The 27,748-nt window shown below is 37.1% G+C and overlaps 2 protein-coding genes across 2 annotated transcripts; both read right to left on the reverse strand.

The window, feature by feature from the left end:
* Nucleotides 1-1,650: 1,650 nt before the first annotated feature.
* LOC132095499 (lactase/phlorizin hydrolase-like) lies at nucleotides 1,651-11,444 on the reverse strand. The gene is made up of 17 exons (XM_059500555.1): nucleotides 10,852-11,444; nucleotides 10,219-10,289; nucleotides 10,048-10,131; nucleotides 9,762-9,861; nucleotides 9,588-9,672; nucleotides 8,802-9,492; nucleotides 8,079-8,724; nucleotides 5,329-6,885; nucleotides 4,884-5,152; nucleotides 4,199-4,489; nucleotides 3,922-4,120; nucleotides 3,631-3,833; nucleotides 3,428-3,534; nucleotides 3,191-3,322; nucleotides 2,861-3,084; nucleotides 2,456-2,704; nucleotides 1,651-2,361 (listed from the first exon to the last, which is right to left on the reverse strand). Exons 1-17 carry the CDS (start codon nucleotides 11,423-11,425, stop codon nucleotides 2,138-2,140), a joined length of 5,706 nt encoding a protein of 1,901 aa, XP_059356538.1. The 5' UTR covers nucleotides 11,426-11,444; the 3' UTR covers nucleotides 1,651-2,137.
* A 5,580-nt stretch (nucleotides 11,445-17,024) lies between these two features.
* LOC132095500 (lactase/phlorizin hydrolase-like) lies at nucleotides 17,025-26,647 on the reverse strand. Its single transcript, XM_059500556.1, has 17 exons — nucleotides 26,048-26,647; nucleotides 25,709-25,779; nucleotides 25,537-25,620; nucleotides 25,269-25,368; nucleotides 25,086-25,170; nucleotides 24,317-25,007; nucleotides 23,594-24,239; nucleotides 20,756-22,312; nucleotides 19,848-20,116; nucleotides 19,452-19,742; nucleotides 19,154-19,352; nucleotides 18,834-19,036; nucleotides 18,298-18,404; nucleotides 18,069-18,200; nucleotides 17,750-17,973; nucleotides 17,414-17,650; nucleotides 17,025-17,315 (listed from the first exon to the last, which is right to left on the reverse strand). The coding sequence occupies exons 1-17, from the start codon at nucleotides 26,628-26,630 to the stop codon at nucleotides 17,092-17,094; spliced, it is 5,703 nt and encodes a 1,900-aa protein (XP_059356539.1). The 5' UTR covers nucleotides 26,631-26,647; the 3' UTR covers nucleotides 17,025-17,091.
* Between the last annotated feature and the right edge of the window lie 1,101 nt (nucleotides 26,648-27,748).

A 27,748-nucleotide genomic window follows, 5' to 3' on the forward strand; every position in this document is an offset into this window, starting at 1 on the left:
AAAAGCACATCACAAATAGCCTACATCGTTAAATCCTGTCCTACTGTAGATAGACAGAACATTTCCGCTTATTAACTACCTAATCATGTGCCTAAAAGAAGCACAAATAAAGATATAGGTGCAAACAGAATGTGACATCAACCTTGGTTTTGATAAGCAGTTATTTTATGACCCGTGTTGGTGAAACTCATGCATCTAGCACTTAATACACAAAATAATCATGTTGATTAAAGCATTTAACATTTGCAAGACTGCACAAATTATAGCGATCACGAGGAAGGTCCGCGTACAGTAAAGTGGACAGTGTACAACACCCCATCAGTTATACTCAGGTCTATAGTGCCACCTGCTGGCGCAGTTTTGTTACTTATTAGAGAAAATTTAGTCTTTATAACGAGAAAACGACTTACGTTATGTCGAGATAACGAGAAAATTAAGTCATTATAACGAGAAAACGACTTTCGTTATGTCGAGATAACGAGAAAACAAAAAGGAAAAAAAATATAAAGCATGGCTGCTTAGAACTTCCGTAGAAACCTCAAATGTCAGCAGACAAAACTCATTGGAAAGCACATCAGCCTACTGTAGAAACCTTTGGACTTTCTTTAGGGTAGAGAGAAGACTAATCGTCATACACAAGAACAAATATCTTTTCAGAAATCGTTGTTTTTATTATTATCATTTTTTTTTTCAGAAACACCAATGACACACCTTATTAAAACATCTCTAATTGACAGACTCTCTAAAACGGACTCTAATTGTAAATTTGAACAACACATATGGAGGTAACGGACATAAATGCAATGCCTTCCACTGAAGCTCTAAAAGATGAAGATGAATTGCCAAAGTAATTCAAACTCTTGTATTTTCTCTGGTATTCTTCAGGCCATCATAGAAATAAACAGTTGCATCGCTGCCCTCATTCTCACTATCACAGGCACAGCTCACTGTGGCTGATAAAAACACATGGTTTCATAATTCAGTAATAAAAGACTGTATCCAGTGATACAGAAGTGCAATTTGTAAAAATAGCAGATTTCAGCAGAACCGTTTCTGATAGTGGCCTGAAGAGGCAAATGTTATTTGGTCACTCAACCTGTTTGTTCTGCTTATCAGACCTTTCTTTAAACATGTACCCTATGGACTTAATAACGTGGATGTAATTTTGATAAATAAAAAAGATTTTTTATTTTAAAGAAAATAAGAAAGATCTTTTAAAAAAGATTTGAAGACTTGTTTATTTAAGAAAGCTTTTGGTTGATGGGTTTTTTCACTAGTGTCACTTTGATTTGACTTATGTATATACATTTTTATTGTTTTGTTCTACTTTTCTTGTGTACAGCACTTTGTGATTTTATCTGTGAAAAGCGCTTTAGAAATCAACTTTACTTACTAAAACCAGTCACAGCAATCCTGTACTGAAACTCAGTTTTAAGTGAACTTTGCCTTGAGAGACACTGCATTGATCATATTAATCTGCATTATCAGAAGATATCAAATCTGTCTGAAGATGTCAAAACTGTTTCTCTTTTTTTATTATACCTGTTATCTTGGTGTGTGTTTGCAAGGCTTTCATAAAACTCCACACAGAGGTCACTATGCATAGATATCATAGAGTAGATCAGGGTAATAACTCAGCAACACAGCAAATTATCATTAAGCTAAACAGCAAATGTGTGAGTTTACTTAAAGTCATTGCACTACTGATATAAATCTTTACAATCTTAATATCCTATTACAGGGATCTTTTATCCACCATCTGTAACTTTTAAAGTTGTGTGCTTCTCTGTGCATATGCTTATCTTATGAAATTACATCACACAAGATCATTTATGTTCTGTATTTTTTCATCTGATAGCATCAGCAAAGATTCATTGGTTCAATGTTGTTTACACTGTTATATGTATGATCACGTAAAAAGGGACTTAACCACTGAAATACTTTATTCTTTTGACTTTCTTTTTTAAAATCAGCATGTACAGAGATAACTTTCATATGCAAAGCATTAAAACACACATAACATAACAATCTACTGTATGCATTTAAATAGAATGACAATTAATTTCATATTCATGTGACAAACATTAACTCATGCACTTGATAAATATAATATACATTGGTTAAGCAGGTCTTATGTTCAGAACTTGTCTTTTTTCTCAAGGTCAATGTGTTCCTCTACAGGACGTTTTTGTTTCTTGGATGTCTTGACAAGTCTATACGCCATGAGGACAACAGCGACTGCTGCAATAACAGTGAGACTGAAGAGGACATTGAGAGCCAGTGTAGCATCAGGACCTGGCACTTCCAAACCTAAGAAACTAACCAACAGTTCCTCACCAGGAGGAGATGGAGGAGTAGTACCTGTAAACAAGAATACAAGTTGGATGGATGGACTGATGGACAAATTAATGCTTAATCTAGGTACAACTACATAGATGGATAAGTAAATAAGTACCGGGGATTTCAACATCAGGTTCATGGATCTGGCATTCATGTGGACTTTCTCCTGGGCTTATGAAGCCATTGCAGTTGATTAATGATGCATAGTGCCAGACAGATTTCTTAGGAATACGTGGTAAAGAAGGATCTGATCGATTTACATAGAAAAAGCCAAATTTTTCATCAAAACCCGTCGCCCATTCCAGATTGTCCATTAGTGTCCAGGCAGCGTAGCCACGGATGTCTACTCCATCCAGCAAATACGCTAAATAATGAGATTACATTTTATGCAATTATCATAAATGAATTTTTACCTAAACGCTAGTCTAAAAATCAAGCAATAATATTAAAACACATGGAAAAGCATCACAGAAATCTGTTGCATAATGCTGTCCTCTCTGAGGAAAAAAAATTTCTTTACCTTTTAGGGCCTGATTGATATAGTTATCATAGTAGTGGATTCGGTGAACATCATTCAGATCCATTGACCCTCGTTCTGATACTCCATTCTCTGTAATGTAAACAGGAGGGTCTCCATATTCCTCCTTAATGAAATTCAGAATTTTTCTGAATCCCACTGGAGTTACTTTCAACCAGAAGGATCCACAATCCAGCCATGTACGATCCGCAACTGTTCCTGCACCCCTGGAATAGATGGCAACATAATAAATATTGATGTACGTATGTTTTACATAAATTGGGCCTGAAACAGTATGACTGTTTGAATGTTTAGTAAAAATTTAAAGGCTACCTGTCTGCATCATAATGTTCGAGGTTCTTGTAGTCCATGTTATAGGCTAAGACAGTAGTGTAGTGGTTGAATCCAAAATAATCATGAGTTCCCTTAATCCTTGCTACTTCTGCCGGGGTAAATTCTGGAAGCCTGTTAGACGTAAAATGCAAATGTAAAAGCATTCATAAGCATTTGACAAAGCTTTGAATTCCTCACAAAAAAAAAAGAAAAAAAAAAAGATAATATCTTTGTTACCTTGATTGTGGTCGGCCAGCTGCTAAACTTCTCTCTCGAATTATGTTCTTCATTAAATCGCTGTAATCTCCATTGAAAACGGGATGAGCAAACCAACCAATCTGGAACTGTTTCGAGAGATTAAAAGAAATGTAAATTTTAGTTCTAGTAAATGATAACAACACTGTCATGAATGCAGAAATGGTTGAACTATGAAACTGTACCTGAACTACACGAATGGCAGCATCCACGTCTTCCTGTTTATATGGGTTTCTTGGTTCAGCCCAGTCTGAGTTTATCGTGATGCCAACGATGCCATCGTGTTTTGCACGATACTTGTCATTATACAAATGCCAGGCCTCAGCATGAGCCTTGATGAGGTTGTGTGCCACAACATATGGTGCAGTGCCTGGTCTAAAACTTATACCTGGACAGAAATAAAACCGTAAATTACTATTAACGTCAAAATCATGTTTAGCAAAGAATAAGAGGATAATTTTCAGTGCAAATCATACCTGGTGCTGCACTTCCATAGCCATGTCCTATCATTGCAACATTGTAGGGTTCATTTATAGTGATCCAGAACTTCACTTTGTCTCCCAGACTGTTGAATACAACATCAGCGTAGTCTCTGAACCTCTCGACAATGGTCTCATTTTCCCAGCCACCAACATCCTGAAGTGCTTGTGGGAGATCCCAGTGGTACAAAGTCACCTGCCAATTCAAAATGATTCATAGAAATAAGCTGAATTCCTTTAGACTACGAGAGCAATTTTATTCAATATATTTTACCTGTGGCTTGATTTTGGCTGCCAAAAGAGCATCTACTAGTCTATGATAGTAGTTGAGTCCAGCTTCATTAATTTTCCTGTTTGTTCCATCTGGCATGATTCTGGGCCATGAAATAGAAAACCGATAGTGGTTGACCCTGAGAGTTTTGAGACTACTGACATCCTCAGCAATCTTGTTGTAGCTGTCACAGGCAATGTCACCATTTTCATCCTGCGATATCTTTAAAGAAGTATGAGCAAACTTGTCCCAGATGCTTAGACCTTTTCCATCAGCTCTCCAGGCGCCCTCTATCTGTGGTGTTGGTGAGTAACATAAAACAAATGTCATCTTTTGGAGTACCTCAGATCAAATACAACAGGATGAAAATGTTACACTTTATTTCATACACTACATTTCAGCTCTTATTAATTTGCAACTACATGTCAACCTCAGAGTATTAGTAGAATATTAGTAGATTTGATTGGTTAGTTAGTAGAACAATGAGACATGTACTTGCACATTTACTTACAGTCAGTAGAAGTCTGTTGGGAAACCATCATAATAAAGTATGAGCGGATATTGAGAAGACAATCTATTAATACTTTAATAACTTGTAGGTGACATGTAGTTGTAATGTTACTTATCGTCAGCAGAATGTCTAAGCTGGACTATCAAAATAAAGTGTATTTGTTAAAATGGATTGTACCTGATAGGCAGCAGTTGCCGTGCTCCATATAAATCCCTCTGGGAAATGTCCATATAGCATTTCTTCCTCTGTTGGCAATGGAAAGCCATTATTTCTCATTATATCAAAGTAGAGGTGAGCAGAGCGCTTTGGAGTTCTTGGCTGACTTGAATGTTTAAAGTTCACATAGTGAAGTCCATAGCCAACAGTGTAGCCTTTCAGCCACTCAAAAGAGTCCATTAGAGAGGAAGCAATGTAACCCTTGACACGTACTCCATCCAGATTGTGCGCTGAAAAGAGAACACATGTGTGTCAGGTTAAACAATTTGCAGAATACACTATTACAAACTTTGGGCAGTATTCACTGTTATTAATAATAGTTATTCTAAAATGTATATTCTGCAGTAGTATTAAAAACAAATTTTTCATTGGATTTTATGAACAAATATGCATTGTTAGTGAATACCTTTAAGAGCTTCATCAACATAGGTCTTCAGGAAGAATATTCGATCAGTGTCATCAACTGTTATAGCAGTGCCTGTAGCCACACCATTTTCCGTGATATAAATCTCAGGGTCTCCATACTCTTCCTTTAACCAGTTAAGAAGTCTCCTAAGTCCCCAAGCAACAGCCTTCTGCTCATTAACAGCTGTATTTTCAGAGCCATCTGCGTTGTCCTTTTCAACATCCTGATCAGTTTCATAAGACTCAATATTGAGTCTGCTGGTCACATGACGCACGACTTTGGTAGTGTATGTATTAATGCAGAATACATCAGCTGTTCCTTGGATAAAGGCTTTGTCTTCATCAGTAAAAGAAGGCAATCTGGATTCTGTCAAGCCTTGAAGTTCACTCTTGTTTCCTACCTGCCACTTCATGGCATCGGGGTAGTCGCCATTTTTAAAGATGGGATGTGCAAACCAGCCTAGCTGGAACTGAAGGGCTCGATCAGCAGCCACCACCTCTCGAGGAACATTGATGTCTAGGGGTTCTGCCCATTCAGCGTTCAGACTAATGGATACCAGACCTCCTTGAGATGCCCTGTATTTCTCATCATATGTGTGATAAGCTTGTGCATGAGCTTTCAGGAGGTTGTGTGCAACCCTGTATGGTGCGTCTCCGGGTTGTTTCACATTAGGTGGAATCTGACCCAGTCCATATCCGGACCATGCAATTGTCTGAGGTTCATTAAATGTGATCCAAAACTTCACCCTGTCTCCAAATGTTGCATAGCAAAAGTCACAGTATTCATTGAATATGTTAATCATTTCAGGGTTGTCCCAACCTTTGATGTCCTGCAAAGCTTGTGGCAGGTCCCAGTGGTAGAGAGTCACCATGGGTGCGATGTTGTTTGCTATGAGACCATTTATGAGCCTGTTGTAATAGTCCACTCCCTTCTGGTTAAAAGAAGATTTATAGCCATTGGGAAAAATTCGAGACCATGACAAGGATAATCTGTAAGTCTTTACTTTAAGGGCTCTCAACATGTGTAGATCCTCATCTATTTTATTATAACTGTCACATGCAACATCACCATTGTCATTGTTTGGGATATTACCAGGTTTTTGAGTAAAAGTATCCCAAACACTTGGTCCTTTTCCATCTGCATTCCAGCCACCTTCTACCTGATATGCTGAAGACGAGACACCCCAGTGGAATCCCTTTGGAAATGTTCCATAGTGATAAAGCTGTCTCTCAAACTTGGTCTGAGGGGAAAACTTTTCCCAAACAACTTTGGATTTTGAAGGAACTTTAGATGGTGGCAGACTAAGGAGACTAGTGATCTCAATTTTATTTCTATACATTTGCATCTTAGCCTCTGTCGCAGTATCAGCAAATCCATTTCTTTCAATCACCTTTGAGTAGTAATATGCTGATGCTTTGGGGGTTCTTGGTCTGTCAGGATCTTCAAAGTCGACATAGTGCAATCCAAATCGTTGACTGTAGCCTTGAGGACCCTCAAATCCATCCATTAGAGACTGGACTGTAAACCTCTGGACGTCAATTTTATCCAAAAGCACAGCTATATGAACAGAAAGAAATAAATGAACTTTAGATAGAAGTGTTAAATTAAATTAAAGGGTTAGTTTACACAAAAATTAAAATTAACCCATGTTTTACTCACCTTTAAAGCATCCTAAGTGTATATGACTTTCTTCTTTCAGATGAATCCATTCAGAGTTATATAAAAATTTGTCCTTGCTCTTCCAAGCGTTAGAATGGAAGTAGGTGAGTGTTTTTGTTGAACAGTCAAAAAGTAGTCAAATAAAGCTCTACCATCCATAATAAAATGTGCCTCACACGGCTCTGCATGGGGGTGAATATGGGCCTCCTGTAGTGAATCAATGCATTTTTGGAAGAAAGATATCCATATTTAAAAGGTTATCCATTTTTTTATCTCACATCTGCTGACTGTCATATGTGCAAGCACGTTCCGGCAGATGACATACTGTAGGACGTATGCGCTGTGAACGTGCCTGTGAGATATGCTAATCTCACGGGTTTGTTTACAGGAGCAAAGGAAGCAAAGTTTCCTTACTTTACCGTGTGAGGCACATTTTGCTATGAATGCGTACACTTTATTTAACATCTTCTGGACTGTTGAACAAAAACACCTGCCTAGTACTATTCTAATGCTTGGAAGAGCCAGATTAATTTCTGAAAGAAGAAAGTCATATACACCTATGCTTTGAGGGTGAGTAAAACATGAGCTGATTTTCATTTTTGGGCAAACTAACACTTTAAGGCTTTTGCTTCCCCCAAACTTCTTCATAGAATGGTGCACTGATATTGGTGACCTAAAACCAAGATACATAAAATGATTGCAGTTTAACATTTTTATATATTTTCAGACTCCTGCCGAATTCATTTTTGAGACTTATTTGACTGTTGATGAACTAGGAAGTTTTTGAAAAGTATAAGTAGGTGTACAGTAGGGGGTCCTGTTTTCATGGAAAAGGGAAATTTGCCCCTAATACCTTATACATGGCTTTCTAGAAAAAGTATAATTGGCCTGTAAATTAATAATGTATAATGAATATTTCGAATATAAAAACGTTAAAATCTGCAATAAAAAATACCTTATAGGAATACATTATAGAACAGAGGTTTTAAGTCACCAACTCTCTGATTTCACACAGACTGACCTGTTATCTCTAAACAGGCTAACAGAGTCTTAGTTTTAAACACTGACCACAAATCTCTTAAGATGCTTACCTTTCATTGCCTCATTAATGTAGGCTTTGAGATAGTCGACACGCTCAGTGTCACTGAACACGTCACCATTGTATTCAGTTGGCATTCCATTTCCTGTGATGTAGATGGGCACTTTTGTGATGGACGTGTACTCTAAAGAGATGTAGTTCAATAATCTTCGAAGGCCCCAAGGAACAGACTGGATCTGGTCAGAAGCTGTGGGAGGCCATGTTGGATCAATATGAGTCTGGAAGTCCCCGACATTATTCTGTCCAGCATCACAACTATTCAAGCTCTCACTAATCAGCCGGGAAGTGTGGTGATTCAGTCCAATGAAATCAGCTGTGCCTTGAATTCTTTGTTTCTCAGCCTCAGTAAAAACTGGGAGTTTTGCCAGGTCAATACCACATAAATCTTTCTTTTTCGCAATTTGTTCTTTTAACACAGTTGGATAGTCTCCATCTACAAATATAGGATGAGCAAACCAGCCCAGCATGAAGTTTAGATAACGCTCAGCTGCTGCTACATCCTGATCACTTGAGGGATCATTTGGCTCTGCCCAATCGGAGTTAAGAGCAATGCCAACTTTTCCACCCTGCAGTTTTCTGTAATTATCATTATAAATATGCCAGGCTTCAGCATGAGATTTTAGAATATTGTGTGTCACCTGCAAAAACAAACAAAGAGTAGTCACTTTCTAAACTCATAAAAATACATTGTTCCTTCTCAGATTGACAGACACACCTTGTAAGATGCGTTAATTGGGTCTTTCACTCTCGGGGGATGTTCCCCTGTTCCGTACCCCAAGTTGCTCACTACCCACGGGCTGCCAAAGGTGATCCATGTCTTGACTCTGTCTCCATAATGTGAGAAGCAGAAATCAGAAAAATCTTTGAAAGCTTCCACAATAGAGTCATTTTCCCAGCCGCCTGAGTCCTGCAGAGCTTGGGGAAGGTCCCAGTGATGCAGAGTAACAGTGGGCTCGATGCCAGATTGAAGGAGTGTATCAATCATCTTATCATAATAAGCAACACCTTTCTCAATCAAACTTTCTTTGCGTCCGGTGGAGAAAATGCGAGCCCAGGAAATTGAGAACTGATAATTAGGTACCATCAAGCCCCTAAGCAGATACACATCATAGTCCACCTTGTGATAACTATCACAGGCCAAATCAGTGGTCTGGTTTCCAAAGACATGGCCCTCATGACTAAATCGGTCCCATATTGTCTCGCCCTTCCCGTGTTCAGTCCATCCACCCTCCACTTTGAAACTTTCAATGGAGACAGACCAGTCAAAATTAACAGGGAACGAACCACTCAAGAACTGATCACGCTCAGCTGCAGTTTGACTTTTGAATTTCTCCCAGACCTTTTGGTATGAGAATGCAGAAGCTGATTTCTGATCCGAGACTGTCTTAGTATTTTCCATCTGTAAACTAAATGAGAACATACTTGTTATGATGACTTTTGTATAGGTATTATGTACTCATAGTTGTTGTTTTTTTTTGGGGAGGGGGGATCTCAGCTTTACCTTTTAAGTGATTCTTCCTGATCTAGCTTTTCCAAAAGGTGTGTGATGTCACAGCCCATGATGTGAAGATCTTTGTTCTGTAAATCTGGCAAATAATAGGTTAGCATCTTGTATTTTAATTTTAGAAATAGCATCTTAGACATTCATCGCTTAAAGAAATATGACAACAATGACCTCCAAAAATTGCATGAAGTGGTTCAAAATGATCTTCATATCCATCACAGTCTTCGACTGTCAGCTGATACATAAGGATGGGCTTTTGACCACTGCCAACCTGAAACAAGAGCGTCAAATGTCATTCCAGTGTCCTGAAATATTCTGTCAAGTCAAGTAATTTAAACAGCCTTTAAATATTAAAATCCATCTGAGATAAGTCTTATGAAATCTGATGATTATTCTATGGGTCGATCTGTTGTGAAGATGATTATATATTACTTCAAGAGCCACAATAAATCATTACCTGAAACTTCCTTAATTCCTCCGTTAGAAGTGTCTCCAATTTGCAGTTGTACTGTAGATGCAAAGAGATGAAATCCACATGCGCCTGAAGATGAGATAAGAGAAGTATGTGCTAAATTACATAACATTAACTATTCACCAGTATAATATATGATCTGTCTTGAACACTTACCATGATTTTTGGCCCCATTTGATAAAAGGAGTTAATATCACTGGCTCTGATCCCAAGAGACAAATGAAGTGCTGAAAGAAAGAAAAAAATCTGTCTGAATGGCATAAAAAAAAGGCTAGTTGTCGCAGTTTTATTCCAGTGAATACTACAGCTTCAACTAATAAGTTTTCTTACATTTTCATTGATTAATTTGTCACAGTGGGCCATGAAATTAGGTATTTCATCTTATTACAACTACATTTGAACCATTAAAAATGTTCATGTTATTTATGAAACTTATGTAAAAGGGGTTGTCACTACCCTGGCCAGTGTGTCCTATGTGTCCTATGTCCTATGTGAGGTCATGGACTTTTTTTATTTACATGTATCATACGAAAATATTGAACCATTATTAGGTTCAAACAGAAGTCATAATAATTTGCATTGACATTAAATTAAAAATGCATGTGACAACCTGACTGGAGACATAAGATTTATTTGAAAGAGCTTGCATTAAGAAACTTTTCAGGCTTTAAGAGTAGTTTTGTCAAGATGTATAAATTGGACTTTTGACTCAAAACATACAGTTACAAGGTACTGAGAGTTTCCCCTTGACATTAATTTAATAAATCAATTAATAAACTCATACCTTACCTTTGAACATTTGGTTATAAATATTTGCATGAGACTGGACAGCATTTTGCAGTTGCACGTCATGTAGCTCATGCAGGTGACTGAATGTGATGATTGTGTCCACAAGATCTTTAAATGTATTGAACACAAATCCTGCATACTGCTCAAACATCTGCACCAGTAATGGATTCTCCCAGCCTCCAAACCTGGCTCTGAAGGGTTCTGGTACAGCAGAACGATGGAGAACCAGCAGAGGTTTGATGCCAGATTCAGTCAGCTGCTGCACGAGAGTCTTGTAGCACTTCACAGTGTCTTCATGCGGCTGGTTGGGATCACCTGAGGGAAGGATGAGAGACCAGGACAGGGGAACTTTAAAGTGGGTCACCCCTCTGCTCTGAAGGTACAGGAAGTAGGCTCTGGATTGTTGAGGCAGTGGACCTCCACAGTTAAACACATGATCTTCATTTGAAGGTGAAGTCTGGCTGGTTGTCAGAGGGCCAGCAAGTAACATGAAGTCCTGATTCTCTGCATTACTGGAGCTCCAAAAAACAGCCAACAAACCTAGAGAAAGAAATCCCTCTAGGACCTTCATCATGACTGCTCTACAAAGGGGAAGAGTGTTCAAAGCTCTTTATAAGTACTACTGCTAATCTAAGGGGAGGCATAAATATTAGCGTCACAATCATGCAGTTTAACTTTAATCTAACTTGTGATACAGTTTATGGCAGTCGTTAAGTTTATCATATTGACCAGTGGTCATGAATTTATGGCTCATGATCCACACATGCATCTTTGGCAAAAATTAAACTGAAAAAGCATTCAATTAATTTCCCTTTAAATTATGATATTGGCCTGTTGCATCTTGACCTTCTAGATTGTATTCAGCAATAAAAAATCCTTAAAAAATTGTATCATTGATAATCTGTTGAACTGATATTCCATTCATTATCCATCCACTTATTATATTAAAAACTTTTTAATATTAACAAATTTGAATTCCCGATGTATATATTTACTATACCTTATTATTATTTGCAGTCTCTATTATCCACCCTATTGATATTCACTGACAATCTTGCTTGTATTCTGTTAAAAAAAAAAGTAAAACAGACACACACACACACACACACACACACACACACACACACACACACACACACACACACACACACACACACACACACACACACACTTACTTATACTGTACTAACACTCTTATGAAAGTATATACTGTATGTAGGTGCAATGTTACTTATAGACAACAGAATCTGTTAAAGGGACCATCAAAATAAAGTGAAACCATGTTCAGGGTCAGTATCTTTTTTTTTTTTAAATGTTTTTGAAAGAAGTTTCTTGTGCTCACCAAGGCTGCATTTATTTGATACAGTAATACAGTAAAAAAGAAGCAATCTTGTGAAATATTATTACAATGTAGGAATGCATACACATACATTTTTAGGCTACAATGTCCATGATTGCTAATATATATTTACATATAATATTTTTAAATACAAAGATTCCAGACTGTATGTGAATTTATTAGTATCACTGTTTCTATGAATCTATTAGGAACTAAGGTTGAAAATTATTTCTTATTTTCAAAAGCATATAATAATATACCTCAGTAACAATGAAAATATGTCATTTTTCTCCAAAAGTAATTCTTAGATAATGTACAAGGTTAGTGTGAAGTGAGACAGTGGTGTTACACAACCACCTAGTGGACAACAGGTAGCAGTGTAAGACTTATTTGAGCTTGAATTTATTTACCATTTGTACATGCTCAGCCAGTACAAGTTCATAGGAATGATAGAGCAAAGCTCTAAAAAAGTCAATAAACTATACACCTAGGTTGCGAGAGCCCCCCCAAAGTTGCCCCATACACATACTATGGTGAAGGGACTGCCCATGAAACAGGAACCAAACTCACTTTTTTTTCCTACTATGGTAACTTTCACGAGAATTTTGCATTGAACATAACTGCATCACAATGTCATGGGGTGGGCTCATTTTACTCTTTAGCCAACCAATCATGATCTCAGGATCACCATGAAGCTATCGAACCACGCCCTAGCAACCAATTACAGCACTTTAGCAACACATTCCTTTAGAGTATCATCATTGGCAGATGCCAATCAACTCCCTAACAACCAAACAGAGTACCCTAGAAACTGTTTAGTAAGCTTTTGACTCAGACTGATAACATGAGACATGAAAATGACATGCTAATCAAGTTAGCAACATGCTAGTGATATGCTTGCCATGCTGAAAACATGTTAACAACATGGTTATCATGTTAGCAACATGCGAGTCATGTTAGCAACATGCAAGTGAAATGCTAATAATGTTAGTTACATGATAACACCATGCTAAACGTTAGAAACATTCTAGAAAAATCCTAACATGTTAAACATGCTAACAACATGATAGTGTCATGCTAATCATGTTAGAAACATGCTAACAACATGATAGTGTCATGCTAATCATGTTAGAAACACGCTAACATCATGCTAACAATGTAATAAAACACACTAGCATCATGCTAATTATGCTGGTAACATCTCTAAACAAACTTCTAGCTTTTACAACTACTTCAAACCTTCTTCAGGCTAGGCTTTCTCTAGTCAACCTAAATTGTCTTGACAAACTTTTTGTCTAGTTATTATTATTCTTCTCAGACTAAAATTTCTGATTGCTACTCCTCCTAGAGATTCCAAGCTAGAACCACCAAACTCGGGCACAGGATAAAAAGGTCTTTTCAGGAATATTTGTGACTTGATTTTTCCGATTTTTAACCAAAACGTCTAAAAACGCTCTAATTTAAAAAATATTTTAACAACACATACGGTAGCAGTACTGGACTTATGCAGTTAAACACAACGCATTCCACTGAAACTTTGGGTCATCAAACTGATTCAAACCCAAGTATTTCTTTGGTTTCTTGGTTAATGGGCCTGCTAGTAGCATTAGCTCCATCCCCTGGCCATCACAGAAATAAACCAGGCAGGCATTCTATAGCGTTGCCCTCATACTTGCCATCACACCCAATCAGAGGTGGGTAGTAACGAGTTACATTTACTTCGTTACATTTACTTGAGTAATTTTTTGGGGTAACTAATACTTTTCGGAGTATATTTAAAGATGGGTACTTTATACTCTTACTTGAGTAAATTTTGGGGGAAAAATCTGTACTTTTACTTCGTTACTGTGGGCGACGCTCCTCTCGTTACTTTATCTTAATGCAATAAATGTTATAAATGCTTCAGTTTATTCCAAACGCGCCGTCTACTTTTCTCTGGGCAATGAGCGATGCCCATTCGCGAATGATTCATTCTTTTGAGTCAATTCTGTTCAAAGGCTTGATCAAACCAATTGGCAAACGAGCGAATTGGTTCATGAATCAGTTTGAATGAGTCGTTCAGTTCCCTGCCGCACGCGCTGAGATTCTGAAGTGGTTCACTCAAGAGTTGTAACGTTTAAGAACATCAGCAGCGTTGAAAACGTGTCTATGGAACTGTACTGAATTGAAAGCAAATCTGCAAAGGCTATTATTTGCTTGCGATGGAGATCCTTATTAGATGAACACCGCGTGTGCTGTCTACTGTTTAACAGGTAATAACTTGGGCTACATTCGATTACAGTGCACGATACCACTGTGACATTAGTTTGTTGTACGTGTGTGGATTATAAGAGGGGAGTCAAGTTGAATGCAGTTATTAATTTTTATTAATTAATATTAAATTATTAATTAATTTTATTAATTTTAATACAATCACACCGGTGCGAGTACGTTCAGCAAGTCATGTCATCAGCTGCTAAATTCAGATCTGTGTTTGCTTGCTGGCGCTGCGAGAGATAGATGCGTTTTTACAGCGCTGCGCATTATAACCAATCACACATGATTCTTTTGAGCTTATTAAAGCATTGGTCAAAGCATCAAAGGTGTTCTGATGAGTCATCGCTAAAATGCCGGTGCTTCCTTCACTCGCTCACTGACTGAATACCTTTTTCTGGCGAATTCTCTCGCAGGAACAACAAAGTGCAGATGTGTGTACGAATCTTTAATTAAGATATTGATTTCACAGTGTTAACAGTTCAGTGATTTTAATGGGAGTTTCTGAGAGTGATTGAAATCTAGACTGTCAGTGAAAATGATCTTTAATAATGTAAATGTTATTTGCTCTCTTTCTGAACAATGAAAGATTAGTAGCAATATTTATATCACATTAACTTTCAATGTTAAATTCACATTTAATATAAAGTCAGTCGTATTAAAAATATGTTATGGCATGACACCTATATCTGTTACTTAAGTAAACAGACAGGGTTTTATAATAAATTACATAAATTGGAGTAAAGGCTGATGAAATATATACATTTATACACGCACGCATACATTACATACATTTTATCTATATATCTAAATAAAAATAGGCTCAGTATATATGACCCAAAGTAACTAGTAACTAACTACTTGAGTAGATTTTTTATCAGATACTCTTTTACTCTTACTCAAGTAACTATTCAAGACTAGTACTTTTACTTTTACTTGAGTAAATATTTCTAGAAGTACTTTTACTTTTACTTGAGTACAGTTTTTGGGTACTTTACCCACCTCTGCACCCAATATACCTCTCTGTGGATGATGAAAACATGTGCTTTCATAATTTAATAATAAAAGACTGTATCCAGTGATACAGAGTTGAAGTTTGCAATAATACCAGATTTCAGCAAAAAAAACAAAAACAAAGATTAGTCTCATACAGTATAAAGTTGCAGAAAAACTGTCTAAATGTACTTTGTACATAATCCCACAATGAGCATAATGATAAAACAGAATTATTATCCTTTCAGTAATAATAAAACAAGAAAATGAATACATTATTTGCAGACTCTCCAAAATCTCTCCAGATCTCTAAACACACTGACTCTGTAAATAACATGGATATAATGTTGGTAAATTTAACCAGTCAAAACAATCTTATAGTGAAAATCAGTTTTCAGTGAACTTTGCCTTGAGAGAAACTTTATTGATTATATAAATCTGCATTCAAGCTGCATTATCTGAATAAGCAAAGATATCAAATCTCTAATTTTTCTTTTTTATTATACCTGTTATCTTGTTTGTGCGTGTTTGTTTAGGCTTTAATAAATCGTCACAATGCATTGACATCATAGGGTAGATCAGGGTAATAACTCACAGCAAATGATTGTTGTTAACCCTAAAAAGGGCAAGACCATAAAGAAGATAAATAATTTATTCATTATTATTATTTTTTTTAAACATGACTTTTATCTTGGATTTAAATGTTTGTATCCCCCATGATATGTAATCCCATTGGGGGTATAAATTGGTTGAAAACAGAATACCTGTTTGTCAATGTATGTTACAACAGCTTATCTAAAATTTCATAACTTGAAGTAACAATTTGTTGTAACATTCTTCTAAACAATACATTTAATGTCTATCTCTAAATATATTAGTCTGTATCATATACATTTATAGGACCTATAATGATCAACATAATAAAACTATGCAGATAAACCTTTTGCATATCTACTTCATGCCTTTTGTCCTTGGACTGATACTTCATTCCTATTTATCAAGTAAAGTATTTTTTACTGTGAAATATGTTTATAAAGTAAAGGAAAAATAACTTATATTGTTAGTAATTCCTGACCCACTGCTTGTCTTATGATTATGCTATTGATTTACCTTGGATATCCCTGACAACAGTGTTTGTACTCTTGCTGTTTGTCCAACAAGTAACTCTGTTAATAAAGTTGCAAGTGGATCCTAACTTTATTGACTCTGCATAACAATAAAACAACTTAATTACTTTATTTGTTTGATTTATTGTTTAATTCATGCATGTACAGAGATAAGTCATATGCAGAGGATTAAAGCACACAAAACAGAACAATCCACTCTATGCATTTAAAGACATATTGAAATGAATTTCGTATACATGTGACAAAAGCTGCACTTGATAAATTAAAATAATGTAATAAAATAAGAAAGCTACCATAAATTTTTAGCATTTAGTGCCACTTTTCTGATGATACACTGGAAAGGATATAATGACTTTTCATTACGTTGCTAGTGAGTTAGACAAATTTAACTGATATTTTACTTCTGATATTTTAGACTGTTAAAGGCAGATACTCGGCAATTGCTGACATTTCTAATAGTAAATTATTTTAAGATTATATTATATTAGGCCAATTATATTAGGATAATTGGTAAACCAGGTGTTATGTTTAGAACTTGCATTTGTTCTCAAGGTCAATGTGTTCCTCTACAGGACGTTTTTGTTTCTTGGATGTCTTGACAAGTCCATACGCCATGAGGACAACAGCGACTGCTGCAATAACAGTGAGACTGAAGAGGGCATTGAGACCCAGTTCAGCATCAGAACTTGACACTTCCAAACCTAAGAAACTGACCACTGGTTCCTCACCAGGAGGAGATGGAGGAGTGGTACCTGTAATCAAGAAAAGACTCAGCTGAATGGATGCATGGAGAGACAGAACAACAGATAGATAGACATACAAATTGAAGAACAAAAGGATAGATGTTAACCTTCAGGTTCATGGATCTGACATTCATGTGGACTTTCTCCTGGGCTTATGAAGCCATTGCAGCTGACTATTGTAGCATAGTGCCAGACAGATTTCTTAGGAGTACGTGGTAAAGAAGGATCTGATCGATTTACATAGAAAAGACCAAATCTTTCATCATAACCCATTGTCCATTCCAGATTGTCCATTAGTGACCAGGCAGCATAACCGCGCATGTCCACACCATCCAGCAAATACGCTAAGAATAAAAAGACAAATTATTCAATTAGCACAAAATAATTTTTACCAATAGTCTAAAATTTATGCATGAAAAAAAGCATTAAATAAATATTTTTACCTTTCAGGGCCTGATTGATATAGTTATCATAGTAGTGGATTCGGAGGACATCATTCAGATTTACTGGCCCTCGTTCTGATACTCCATTCTCTGTAACAAAAACAGGAGGGTTCCCATATTCATCCTTAATGAATTTCAGGATTTTTCTGAATCCCATGGGATGAACTTTCAACCAGTCAGATCCAGATTCCAGCCATGTACGATCACTAATAACAGCTGCACCCCTGTAATAGATGACAGCATGATGAATATTAATACATGTTTTAAACAAATTGGGCTTAAAACAGTGTGACAATGTTGATTAAATTTAAAAGGCTACCTGTCTGCATCATAATGCTCTTGGTTCTGAAAGTCAACGTAAAAGGCTAAGACAGTAGTGTAGTGGTTTAATCCAAAATAATCATGAGTTCCCTTAATCCTCGCTACTTCTGCCGGGGTAAACTCTGGAAGCCTGTTAGATTTTAAATGCAAATGTAAAAACATTTATAAGCATGTGAATACAAAACCTTTAATTCCTAAAAAAAAAAAAAAGATAATCTCTTTGTTACCTTGATTGTGGTCGGCCAGCTGCTAAACTTCTCTCTCGAATAGTGTTCTTCATTAAATCGCTGTAATCTCCATTGAACACGGGATGAGCAAACCAACCCAACATGAACTGTTTCGAGAGATAAAAAAGATCAGTGGTGTATTATTTATTCATGCACACACACACAGGTATTGTTATTTCAGTTTCATTGCTGTACTATTAGTATTGATTAATATTCTAAATTAGTTTTTATTTTACATTAATTTACATTTTATTTAAAGTTTTAGTCATTTTGTTGACTTATTTGTGTTAGTTTTTTTTTTTAATCATTTTTTATTTAAGTTGTACTTTTAGTAATAATAATAATAATAATAATAATAATAAATGCCTGGCCATAAAAAAAACTGAAATATAATTTTTTTATATTCCTTAACTTAACTTAAATATTAACTTAAATGTTAATATTTAAAATGTTAGTTTTAGTTAGAGATAACAACTCTGGATGCAGATGCATGAATGCTCATGGATGCAGAAAATAGCTGAACTACAAAACGGTACCTGAACTACACGCATGGCAGCATCCACATCTTCCTGTTTATATGGGTTTCTTGGTTCAGCCCAGTCTGAGTTTATCGTGATGCCAATAATGCCGCCCTGTTTTGCACGATACTTGTCATTATACAAATGCCAGGCCTCAGCATGAGCTTTGAGAAGGTTGTGTCCCGCAATATAGGGTGCAGTGCCGGGATTAGCATTTATTCCTGGAATAGGAACAGAACATCAAGATTTTTACGATGCATCATTAACTGTTAACCTTGAAACTTATAGCGAAATCATATTTATAAAAAGCAAAAATATAGTTTCTATACAAATCATACCTGGTGCAAAAATTCCATGGCCATACCCATGCAGTGCAACAATGAAGGGTTCATTTATAGTGATCCAGAACTTCACTTTGTCTCCCAGACTGTTGAATACAACATCAGCGTAGTCTCTGAACCTCTCGACAATGGTCTCACTCTCCCAGCCACCAACATCCTGAAGTGCTTGTGGGAGATCCCAGTGGTACAAAGTCACCTGCCAATTCAAAATGATTAACGTACTGTCAGAAATGAATCAAATTCTTTTAGGCTACAAGTGCCATTTTTGCATGCAAACTCATTCAAAATATTTTACCTGTGGAGTGATATTGGCTTCCAAAAGAGCATCTACTAGTCTATGATAGTAGTTGAGTCCAGCTTCATTAATTTTCCTGTTTGTTCCATCTGGCATGATTCTGGGCCATGAAACAGAAAACCGGTAGTGTCTGACCCTGAGTGTTTTGAGACTATTGATATCCTCAGGGATTTTGTTGTAGCTGTCACAGGCAATGTCACCGTTGTCATCCTGCGATATCTTTTCTGGAGTGTGAGCAAATTTGTCCCAAATGCTGAGACCTTTTCCATCGGCTCTCCAGGCGCCCTCTATCTGTGGTGTTTGAGCATAACAAATGAAACAAATGTCCTCATTTAAAGACACTCAGAGCAAATAGAATAGACAAAATTGAATTTCATTTGGTAAAATAGATTGTACCTGATACGAAGCGCTTGCTGTGCTCCACATAAATCCCTCTGGGAAATGTCCATATAACATTTCTACATCCTCTGTCAGTGGAAAGCCATTATTTTTCATTATATCAAAGTAGATATGAGCAGAGAGCTTTGGACTTCTTGGCCTACTTGAAAGTTTAAAGTTCACATAGTGAAGTCCATAGCCAACAGTGTAGCCTTTCAGCCACTCGAAGGAGTCCATTAGAGAGGAAGCAATGTAACCCTTGACACGTACTCCATCCAGATTGTGTGCTAAAAAGAGAATACATATACAGTGTAACACTATTAAAAACACTGGGTCTCATTCACTAATAATTTTGTATAATTTGTGTTTTATGCAGAAAAATGCTAACATTTTGAACCTTGGATGTTTATGTAAAGCAATGTTTGTTGTATTCAAAAGCATGAAAACCGAAAACTACACATGATAGGGTTTCAGAAGTTGAAATTACCATAATAATATTTAAAATGTATTGATTTATGATTTCTGAATGTAAATATTTATAAGTAGATTTTGTGCTAAAAGGGATGTTCCTTAATTGATCACCCTCATGTCCCCTAAGATTTTCGTTCATCCTCGAAACACAACTGAATGCTTCAGAAAATTACAGTTGAATTGCTGATGTAACATGGACTACTTCCATGATGTCTTTACTACCTTTATAGGCCTTCAAAATGAAAGTTGATTAGGCTGTCAATGTAGGGACAGAAACCTCTCGGATTCCATTTAAAATAGCTTCAATTACGTTCAGAGGATAAACAGAAGTCTTAAGGGATTGGAAAAAAACATTAGGGTGAGTAAATAATTCCAGAATTTTCAATTTTGGATGAACCATCCCTTTAAGTGTGCACAGTACAAACAGTTGGTGATTCAAAACAGTGTTAGCATACCCTTAAGAGCTTCATCAACATAGGTCTTCAGGAAGAATATTCGATCAGTGTCATCAACTGTTATGTCAATGCCTGTAGCCACACCATTTTCCGTGATATAAATCTCAGGGTCTCCATACTCTTCCTTTAACCAGTTAAGAAGTCTCCTAAGTCCCCAAGCAACAGCCTTCTGCTCATTAACAGCAGTATTTATAGAGCCATCTGCATTGTCCTTTTCAACATCCTGATCAGTTTCATAAGACTCAATATTGAGTCTGCTGGTCACATGACGCACGACTTTGGTAGTGTATGTATTAATGCAGAATACATCAGCTGTTCCTTGGATAAAGGCTTTGTCTTCATCAGTAAAAGAAGGCAATCTGGATTCTGTCAAGCCTTGAAGTTCACTCTTGTTTCCTACCTGCCACTTCATGGCATCGGGGTAGTCGCCATTTTTAAAGATGGGATGTGCAAACCAGCCTAGCTGGAACTGAAGGGCTCGATCAGCAGCCACCACCTCTCGAGGAACATTGATGTCTAGGGGTTCTGCCCATTCAGCGTTCAGACTAATGGATACCAGACCTCCTTGAGATGCCCTGTATTTCTCATCATATGTGTGATAAGCTTGTGCATGAGCTTTCAGGAGGTTGTGTGCAACCCTGTATGGTGCGTCTCCGGGTTGTTTCACATTAGGTGGAATCTGACCCAGTCCATATCCGGACCATGCAATTGTCTGAGGTTCATTAAATGTGATCCAAAACTTCACCCTGTCTCCAAATGTTGCATAGCAAAAGTCACAGTATTCATTGAATATGTTAATCATTTCAGGGTTGTCCCAACCTTTGATGTCCTGCAAAGCTTGTGGCAGGTCCCAGTGGTAGAGAGTCACCATGGGTGCGATGTTGTTTGCTATGAGACCATTTATGAGCCTGTTGTAATAGTCCACTCCCTTCTGGTTAAGAGAAGATTTATAGCCGTTGGGAAAAATTCGAGACCATGACAAGGAGAATCTGTAAGTCTTTACTTTTAGGGCTCTCAACATGTATAGATCCGCATCTATTTTATTATAACTGTCACATGCAACATCACCATTGTCATTGTTTGGGATATTACCAGGTTTTTGAGTAAAAGTATCCCAAACACTTGGTCCTTTTCCATCTGCATTCCAGCCACCTTCTACCTGATATGCTGAAGACGAGACACCCCAGTGGAATCCCTTTGGAAATGTTCCATAGTGATAAAGCTGTCTCTCAAACTTGGTCTGAGGGGAAAACGTTTCCCAAACAACTTTGGATTTTGAAGGAATTTCAGATGGTGGCAGACTAGGGAGTCTTGTGATCTCAATTTTATTACCATATATTTCCATCTTAGCCTTTGTCGCTGTCTCAGCAAATCCGTTTCTTTCAATCACCTTTGAGTAGTAATATGCTGATGCTTTGGGGGTTCTCGGTCTGTCAGCACCTTCAAAGTAAACATAGTGCAATCCAAATCGTTGACTGTAGCCTTGAGGACCCTCAAATCCATCCATTAGAGACTGGACTGTAAACCTCTGGACGTCAATTTTATCCAAAAGCACAGCTGTTTTGACACAGAGATGTAGTTAGTAAACTTTAGATAGCCACCTATAATATATTCTGATTTTAACTTGATACGTCACCCAAAAATTCTGCCATTAAAGGGGTCATATGACGTTACTAAAAAGAACATTATTTTGTGTATTTTGCATTTTAGGAGTTCGTGGACGAGTCTTAACTTTTATAAAGAATATCTCTTTAGGTTTGAGACTTTAGTCTTTGCAACTTGAAATTGCATCATATGACCCCTTTAATTATTCACCCTTATGTCATTACAAACCTCTTGAACCCGTAAGACTTTCGTTTATATTCAGAACCCAAATTAAGATATTTTGGATTAAATCTTAGAGCTCTCAGCTCCAGAAATGTAGCAGGGACATTGGTAAAAACAGTGGTGTTTAGTTTATGAATGAATCTGTTTTGAATGAATCGTGTAAATCAAAAGGTGTGTTCGACTTAATGCTGCGATGCGCAGTTTGATCAAATTCTAACTTGAAGCAATGCATGCCGGTTAGGATTTTTGTCCGACGTGAGACATCAAATTGATGCGAGAACATTTCAAGAGCAGTCGGCTAACACAGGCTTGACTGAGCTGGAGCAGTTTCTTCAAAGCAGCTGTAGGAGCGCTGATGACTGCTGTTTCATGATTGATCAGATTCACTACATGATCATGTGTTTTGAGTTTATTCTAACCTTTTCAATTCCAATAATGGCCAAAAATCTGTCAAGGGATAGTTCACCCCCAAAAATTTAAATTCTGTCATCATTTAGCCTCATGTCGCATCAAACCTTTCTTTTGTGGAACATAAAAGAAGGTATTTTCAAAGACTAAAGAATACCCATCAAGGGACTTTGGTATTTTGAAGACTGTTGGTAACAAAGCTGTTTTGGTTAATAATTACTTATTGAGATGTCATTGTCACTCAAACAATACTGAGATATTTCTCAAATTATCTTCTTTTATGTCCAATAGTTTATGTTAGGCCGTTGTAGCCTAAATGATTGTGTAATATTTTTTTTTTTTTTAATCAAATCAAATATTTCTAAAGCTACAATTTGTAACGTCTGGCTACTTGATACTTTCTCATTTAACACAAACAATTCTTTAATCATTTGTGGGTGTCACATTCAAATTTCTTTTGTGATTAATTGCGATTAATTAATTGAAACATCATCTAATTAATTAGATCAACAACAAAAAATAAAAAATACAAAAAATAATAAATAATAATAATTGACTGACAGCCCTGTTTTAAATATTAACTAGTTTGCGTAAGATCTTTACCTTTCATTGCCTCATTAATGTAGGCTTTGAGATAGTCGACACGCTCAGTGTCACTGAACACGTCACCATTGTATTCAGTTGGCATTCCATTTCCTGTGATGTAGATGGGCACTTTTGTGATGGACGTGTACTCTAAAGAGATGTAGTTCAATAATCTTCGAAGGCCCCATGGAACAGACTGGATCTGGTCAGAAGCTGTGGGGGGCCATGTTGGATCAATATGAGTCTGGAAGTCCCCGACATTATTTTGTCCAGCATCACAACTATTCAAGCTCTCACTAATCAGCCGGGAAGTGTGGTGATTCAGTCCAATGAAATCAGCTGTGCCTTGAATTCTTTGTTTCTCAGCCTCAGTAAAAACAGGGAGTCTTGCCAACTCTTTACCACATAAATCTTTCTTTTTCGCAATTTGTTCTTTTAACACAGTTGGATAGTCTCCATCTACAAATATAGGATGAGCAAACCAGCCCAGCATGAAGTTTAGATAACGCTCAGCTGCTGCTACATCCTGATCACTTGAGGGATCATTTGGCTCTGCCCAATCGGAGTTAAGAGCAATGCCAACTTTTCCACCCTGCAGTTTTCTGTAATTATCATTATAAATATGCCAGGCTTCAGCATGAGATTTTAGAATATTGTGTGTCACCTGCAAAAACAAACAAAGAGTTGTCACTTTCTAAACTCATAAAAATACATTGTTCCTTCTCAGATTGACAGACACACCTTGTAAGATGCGTTAATTGGGTCTTTCACTCTCGGGGGATGTTCCCCTGTTCCGTACCCCAAGTTGCTCACTACCCACGGGCTGCCAAAGGTGATCCATGTCTTGACTCTGTCTCCATAATGTGAGAAGCAGAAATCAGAAAAATCTTTGAAAGCTTCCACAATAGAGTCATTTTCCCAGCCGCCTGAGTCCTGCAGAGCTTGGGGAAGGTCCCAGTGATGCAGAGTAACAGTGGGCTCGATGCCAGATTGAAGGAGTGTATCAATCATCTTATCATAATAAGCAACACCTTTCTCAATCAAACTTTCTTTGCGTCCGGTGGAGAAAATGCGAGCCCAGGAAATTGAGAACTGATAATTAGGTACCATCAAGCCCCTAAGCAGATACACATCATAGTCCACCTTGTGATAACTATCACAGGCCAAATCAGTGGTCTGGTTTCCAAAGACATGGCCCTCATGACTAAATCGGTCCCATATTGTCTCGCCCTTCCCGTGTTCAGTCCATCCACCCTCCACTTTGAAACTTTCACTGGAGACAGACCAGTCAAAATTAACAGGGAACGAACCACTCAAGAACTGATCACGCTCAGCTGCAGTTTGACTTTTGAATTTCTCCCAGACCTTTTGGTATGAGAATGCAGAAGCTGATTTCTGATGTGAGACTGTCTTTGTATTTTCCATCTGTAAACTAAATGAGAACATACTTGTTATACTATTATATTACTATTATATACTTATATTTGTATCTTATTGGTCTCAGCTTTACCTTTTGAGTGTTTCTTCTTGATCTAGCTTCTCAAAAAGGTGTGTGATGTCACAGCCCATGATGTGAAGATCTTTCTTCTGTAAAACTGACAAATACTAGGTTAGCATCTGGTATGTATTTTAATTTTATAAAAAGAATCTTAGACTTTGGACCCATCACGTAAAGAAATACGTTAACATTTACCTCTGAGAATTGTGTGAAGTGGCTGGAAATCATTTTCATATCCATCACAGTTTTCGACTGTCAGCTGATACATAAGGATGGGCTTTTGACCACTGCCAATCTGAAACAAGAGCGTCAAATGTCATTCCAGTGTCCTGAAATATTCTGTCACATTAACCAATGAATATTATAAACCAGCTGAGTTAAGTGACCAGCTGTGAAATCTGATGACTATTTACTATTGTAAAGATAATTATACAATATTTCAAGAGCCACAACAAATCATTACGTGTAACTTCCTCAGTTCCTCTGTAAGAGGTGTCTCCAATTTGCAGTTGTACTGCATATGGAGAGACATGAAATCCACATTTGCCTGAAGATGAGACAAGAGATGTATGTTATAAATAACAATGTTGACTATTGTTCATCATAATATATGAAGATCTGTCTTGAATACTTACCATGATTTGTGACCCCATTTGATAAATGGAGTAAATATCACTGGCTCTGATCCCAACAGACAAATGAAGTGCTGAGAGAGAGAGAGAGAGAGAGAGAGACAAACACTCCATCATTGAAATAGTATAAAGAACTATGTCATGTAAACTTTGTAAAAGTAAAGTTTTTGTTGTTGTTGTTATTGTTTTCACATTACATGTGATAAGTTGTCTCAGTGGGCAATAAAATGAGCTTTTTAGCCTTTTTACAACTACATTTAAACCATAAAACAATTTACCATTTTATTCATGAAATGTATGATAATGTATGATAATAAATTAATTAATAAACTCATGCCTTACCTTTGAACATTTGATGATAGACATTGTAAACATTTGCATGAGACTGGACAGCATTTTGCAGTTGCACGTCATGTAGCTCATGCAAGTGACTGAATGTTATGAATGTGTCCAAAATATCTTTAAATGTATTGAACACAAATCCTGCATACTGCTCAAACATCTGCACCAGTAATGGATTCTCCCAGCCTCCAAACCTGGCTCTGAAGGGTTCTGGTACAGCAGAACGATGGAGAACCAGCAGAGGTTTGATGCCAGATTCAGTCAGCCGCTGCACGAGAGTCTTGTAGCACTTCACAGTGTCTTCATGCGGCTGGTTGGGATCACCTGAGGGAAGGATGAGAGACCAGGACAGGGGAACTTTAAAGTGGGTCACCCCTCTGCTCTGAAGGTACAGGAAGTAGGCTCTGGATTGTTGAGGCAGTGGACCTCCACAGTTAAACACATGATCTTCATTTGAAGGTGAAGTCTGGCTGGTTGTCAGAGGGCCAGCAAGTAACATGAAGTCCTGATTCTCTGCATTACTGGAGCTCCAAAAAACAGCCAACAAACCTAGAGAAAGAAATCCCTCTAGGACCTTCATCATGACTGCTCTACAAAGGGGAAGAGTGTTCAAAGCTCTTTATAAGTACTACTGCTAATCTAAGGGGAGGCATAAATATTAGCGTCACAATCATGCAATTTAACTTTAATCTAACTTGTGATACTGTTTATGGCATTTGTTATGTTTCATAAGTATCATATTGGCCAGTTGGCAGGAACCTATGGTTAGCAAGTCACACATGGCTCTCTGACAAGAAATTAAGATAATATGAAAGCATACAATGCATTTCCCTTTAAATGATTATGTGGGCCTTTTGCCCCTACAGAGGTCTTGACCTCCTTGACTGTATTCAAAAAATAAAATAATTTTAACATAATCTGTTGAACTGGGCAAAAACAGAAAAAAACTTAATGTGTAACTAAACTGTTACTTAAAATCAGAATCACATTTGCTCTCATTCTATTAAAAAACAGAACTAATTGCTCATGTGATATTGTCTAACTACACCATATGATGTAAATACAATACAAAACTCTCACATGAGTTTTTTTGACACAATATCTTGAGTGGCATTTAAATGCATTATAGGCTACAGGTGCGTTAAATGCATTAATTTTAACAATTTATTTATCTACTTACAAACCCTTTGCAGTTCTTAAATTAAGCCCAGTTTGGGAAACCCTGGTGTTTATTGCATTTCATGTTGATATCAAAGGGAATGTATTTTCTGTATTCAGTAATGCACTACAATTTGTAAGCAATCTACCCAGCACTGACAAAGACCAATCACTTTCTTCAAAATTCCTACTCAGAAACTTTAAACACACATTTGCAAGCTCAGTGTCAGCAAACCCCAACTTTTAAAATGAGCCTGTAGACAGTGCCTTGAAATTTGATTGGCTAAATAACATTTAACCTGCCACCAGATTTTCGTTTGCTGTCATAGACAGCATAGACAAGTGTGACTTCTCAAGACACCTATTTCCAGTGATAACTGTCAGGCACAGGCACTATACATTTTATCTGTGGTATTCCATAAAAAAATAACAACAACTAACTAACAGAACCTTTAGCTTGACACATCGGACAAGGACAATGCCTGTTGTGTGTGGCATTGGAAAAAACAGCAAGACATGGCACAGCAGTCAAAGATGTCCATC

This window comes from Carassius carassius, chromosome 19 (assembly GCF_963082965.1).
Source record: "Carassius carassius chromosome 19, fCarCar2.1, whole genome shotgun sequence".
Taxonomy (NCBI): domain Eukaryota; kingdom Metazoa; phylum Chordata; class Actinopteri; order Cypriniformes; family Cyprinidae; genus Carassius; species Carassius carassius.

Excerpts from the sequence above, each read along its gene's own strand:
- LOC132095499 (XM_059500555.1), bottom strand. The coding sequence starts at position 11,425 with ATGATGAAGGTCCTAGAGGGATTTCTTTCTCTAGGTTTGTTGGCTGTT. Across the intron at positions 10,290-10,851 it reads TTATAACCAAATGTTCAAAG|CACTTCATTTGTCTCTTGGG; the intron begins GTAAGGTATGAG and ends TCTTTCTTTCAG. Across the intron at positions 9,862-10,047 it reads AGGAATTAAGGAAGTTTCAG|GTTGGCAGTGGTCAAAAGCC; the intron begins GTAATGATTTAT and ends CTCTTGTTTCAG.
- LOC132095500 (XM_059500556.1), bottom strand. The coding sequence starts at position 26,630 with ATGATGAAGGTCCTAGAGGGATTTCTTTCTCTAGGTTTGTTGGCTGTT. Across the intron at positions 19,743-19,847 it reads CAGCAAGCGCTTCGTATCAG|ATAGAGGGCGCCTGGAGAGC; the intron begins GTACAATCTATT and ends CAAACACCACAG. Across the intron at positions 18,405-18,833 it reads CTGCCATGCGTGTAGTTCAG|TTCATGTTGGGTTGGTTTGC; the intron begins GTACCGTTTTGT and ends CTCTCGAAACAG.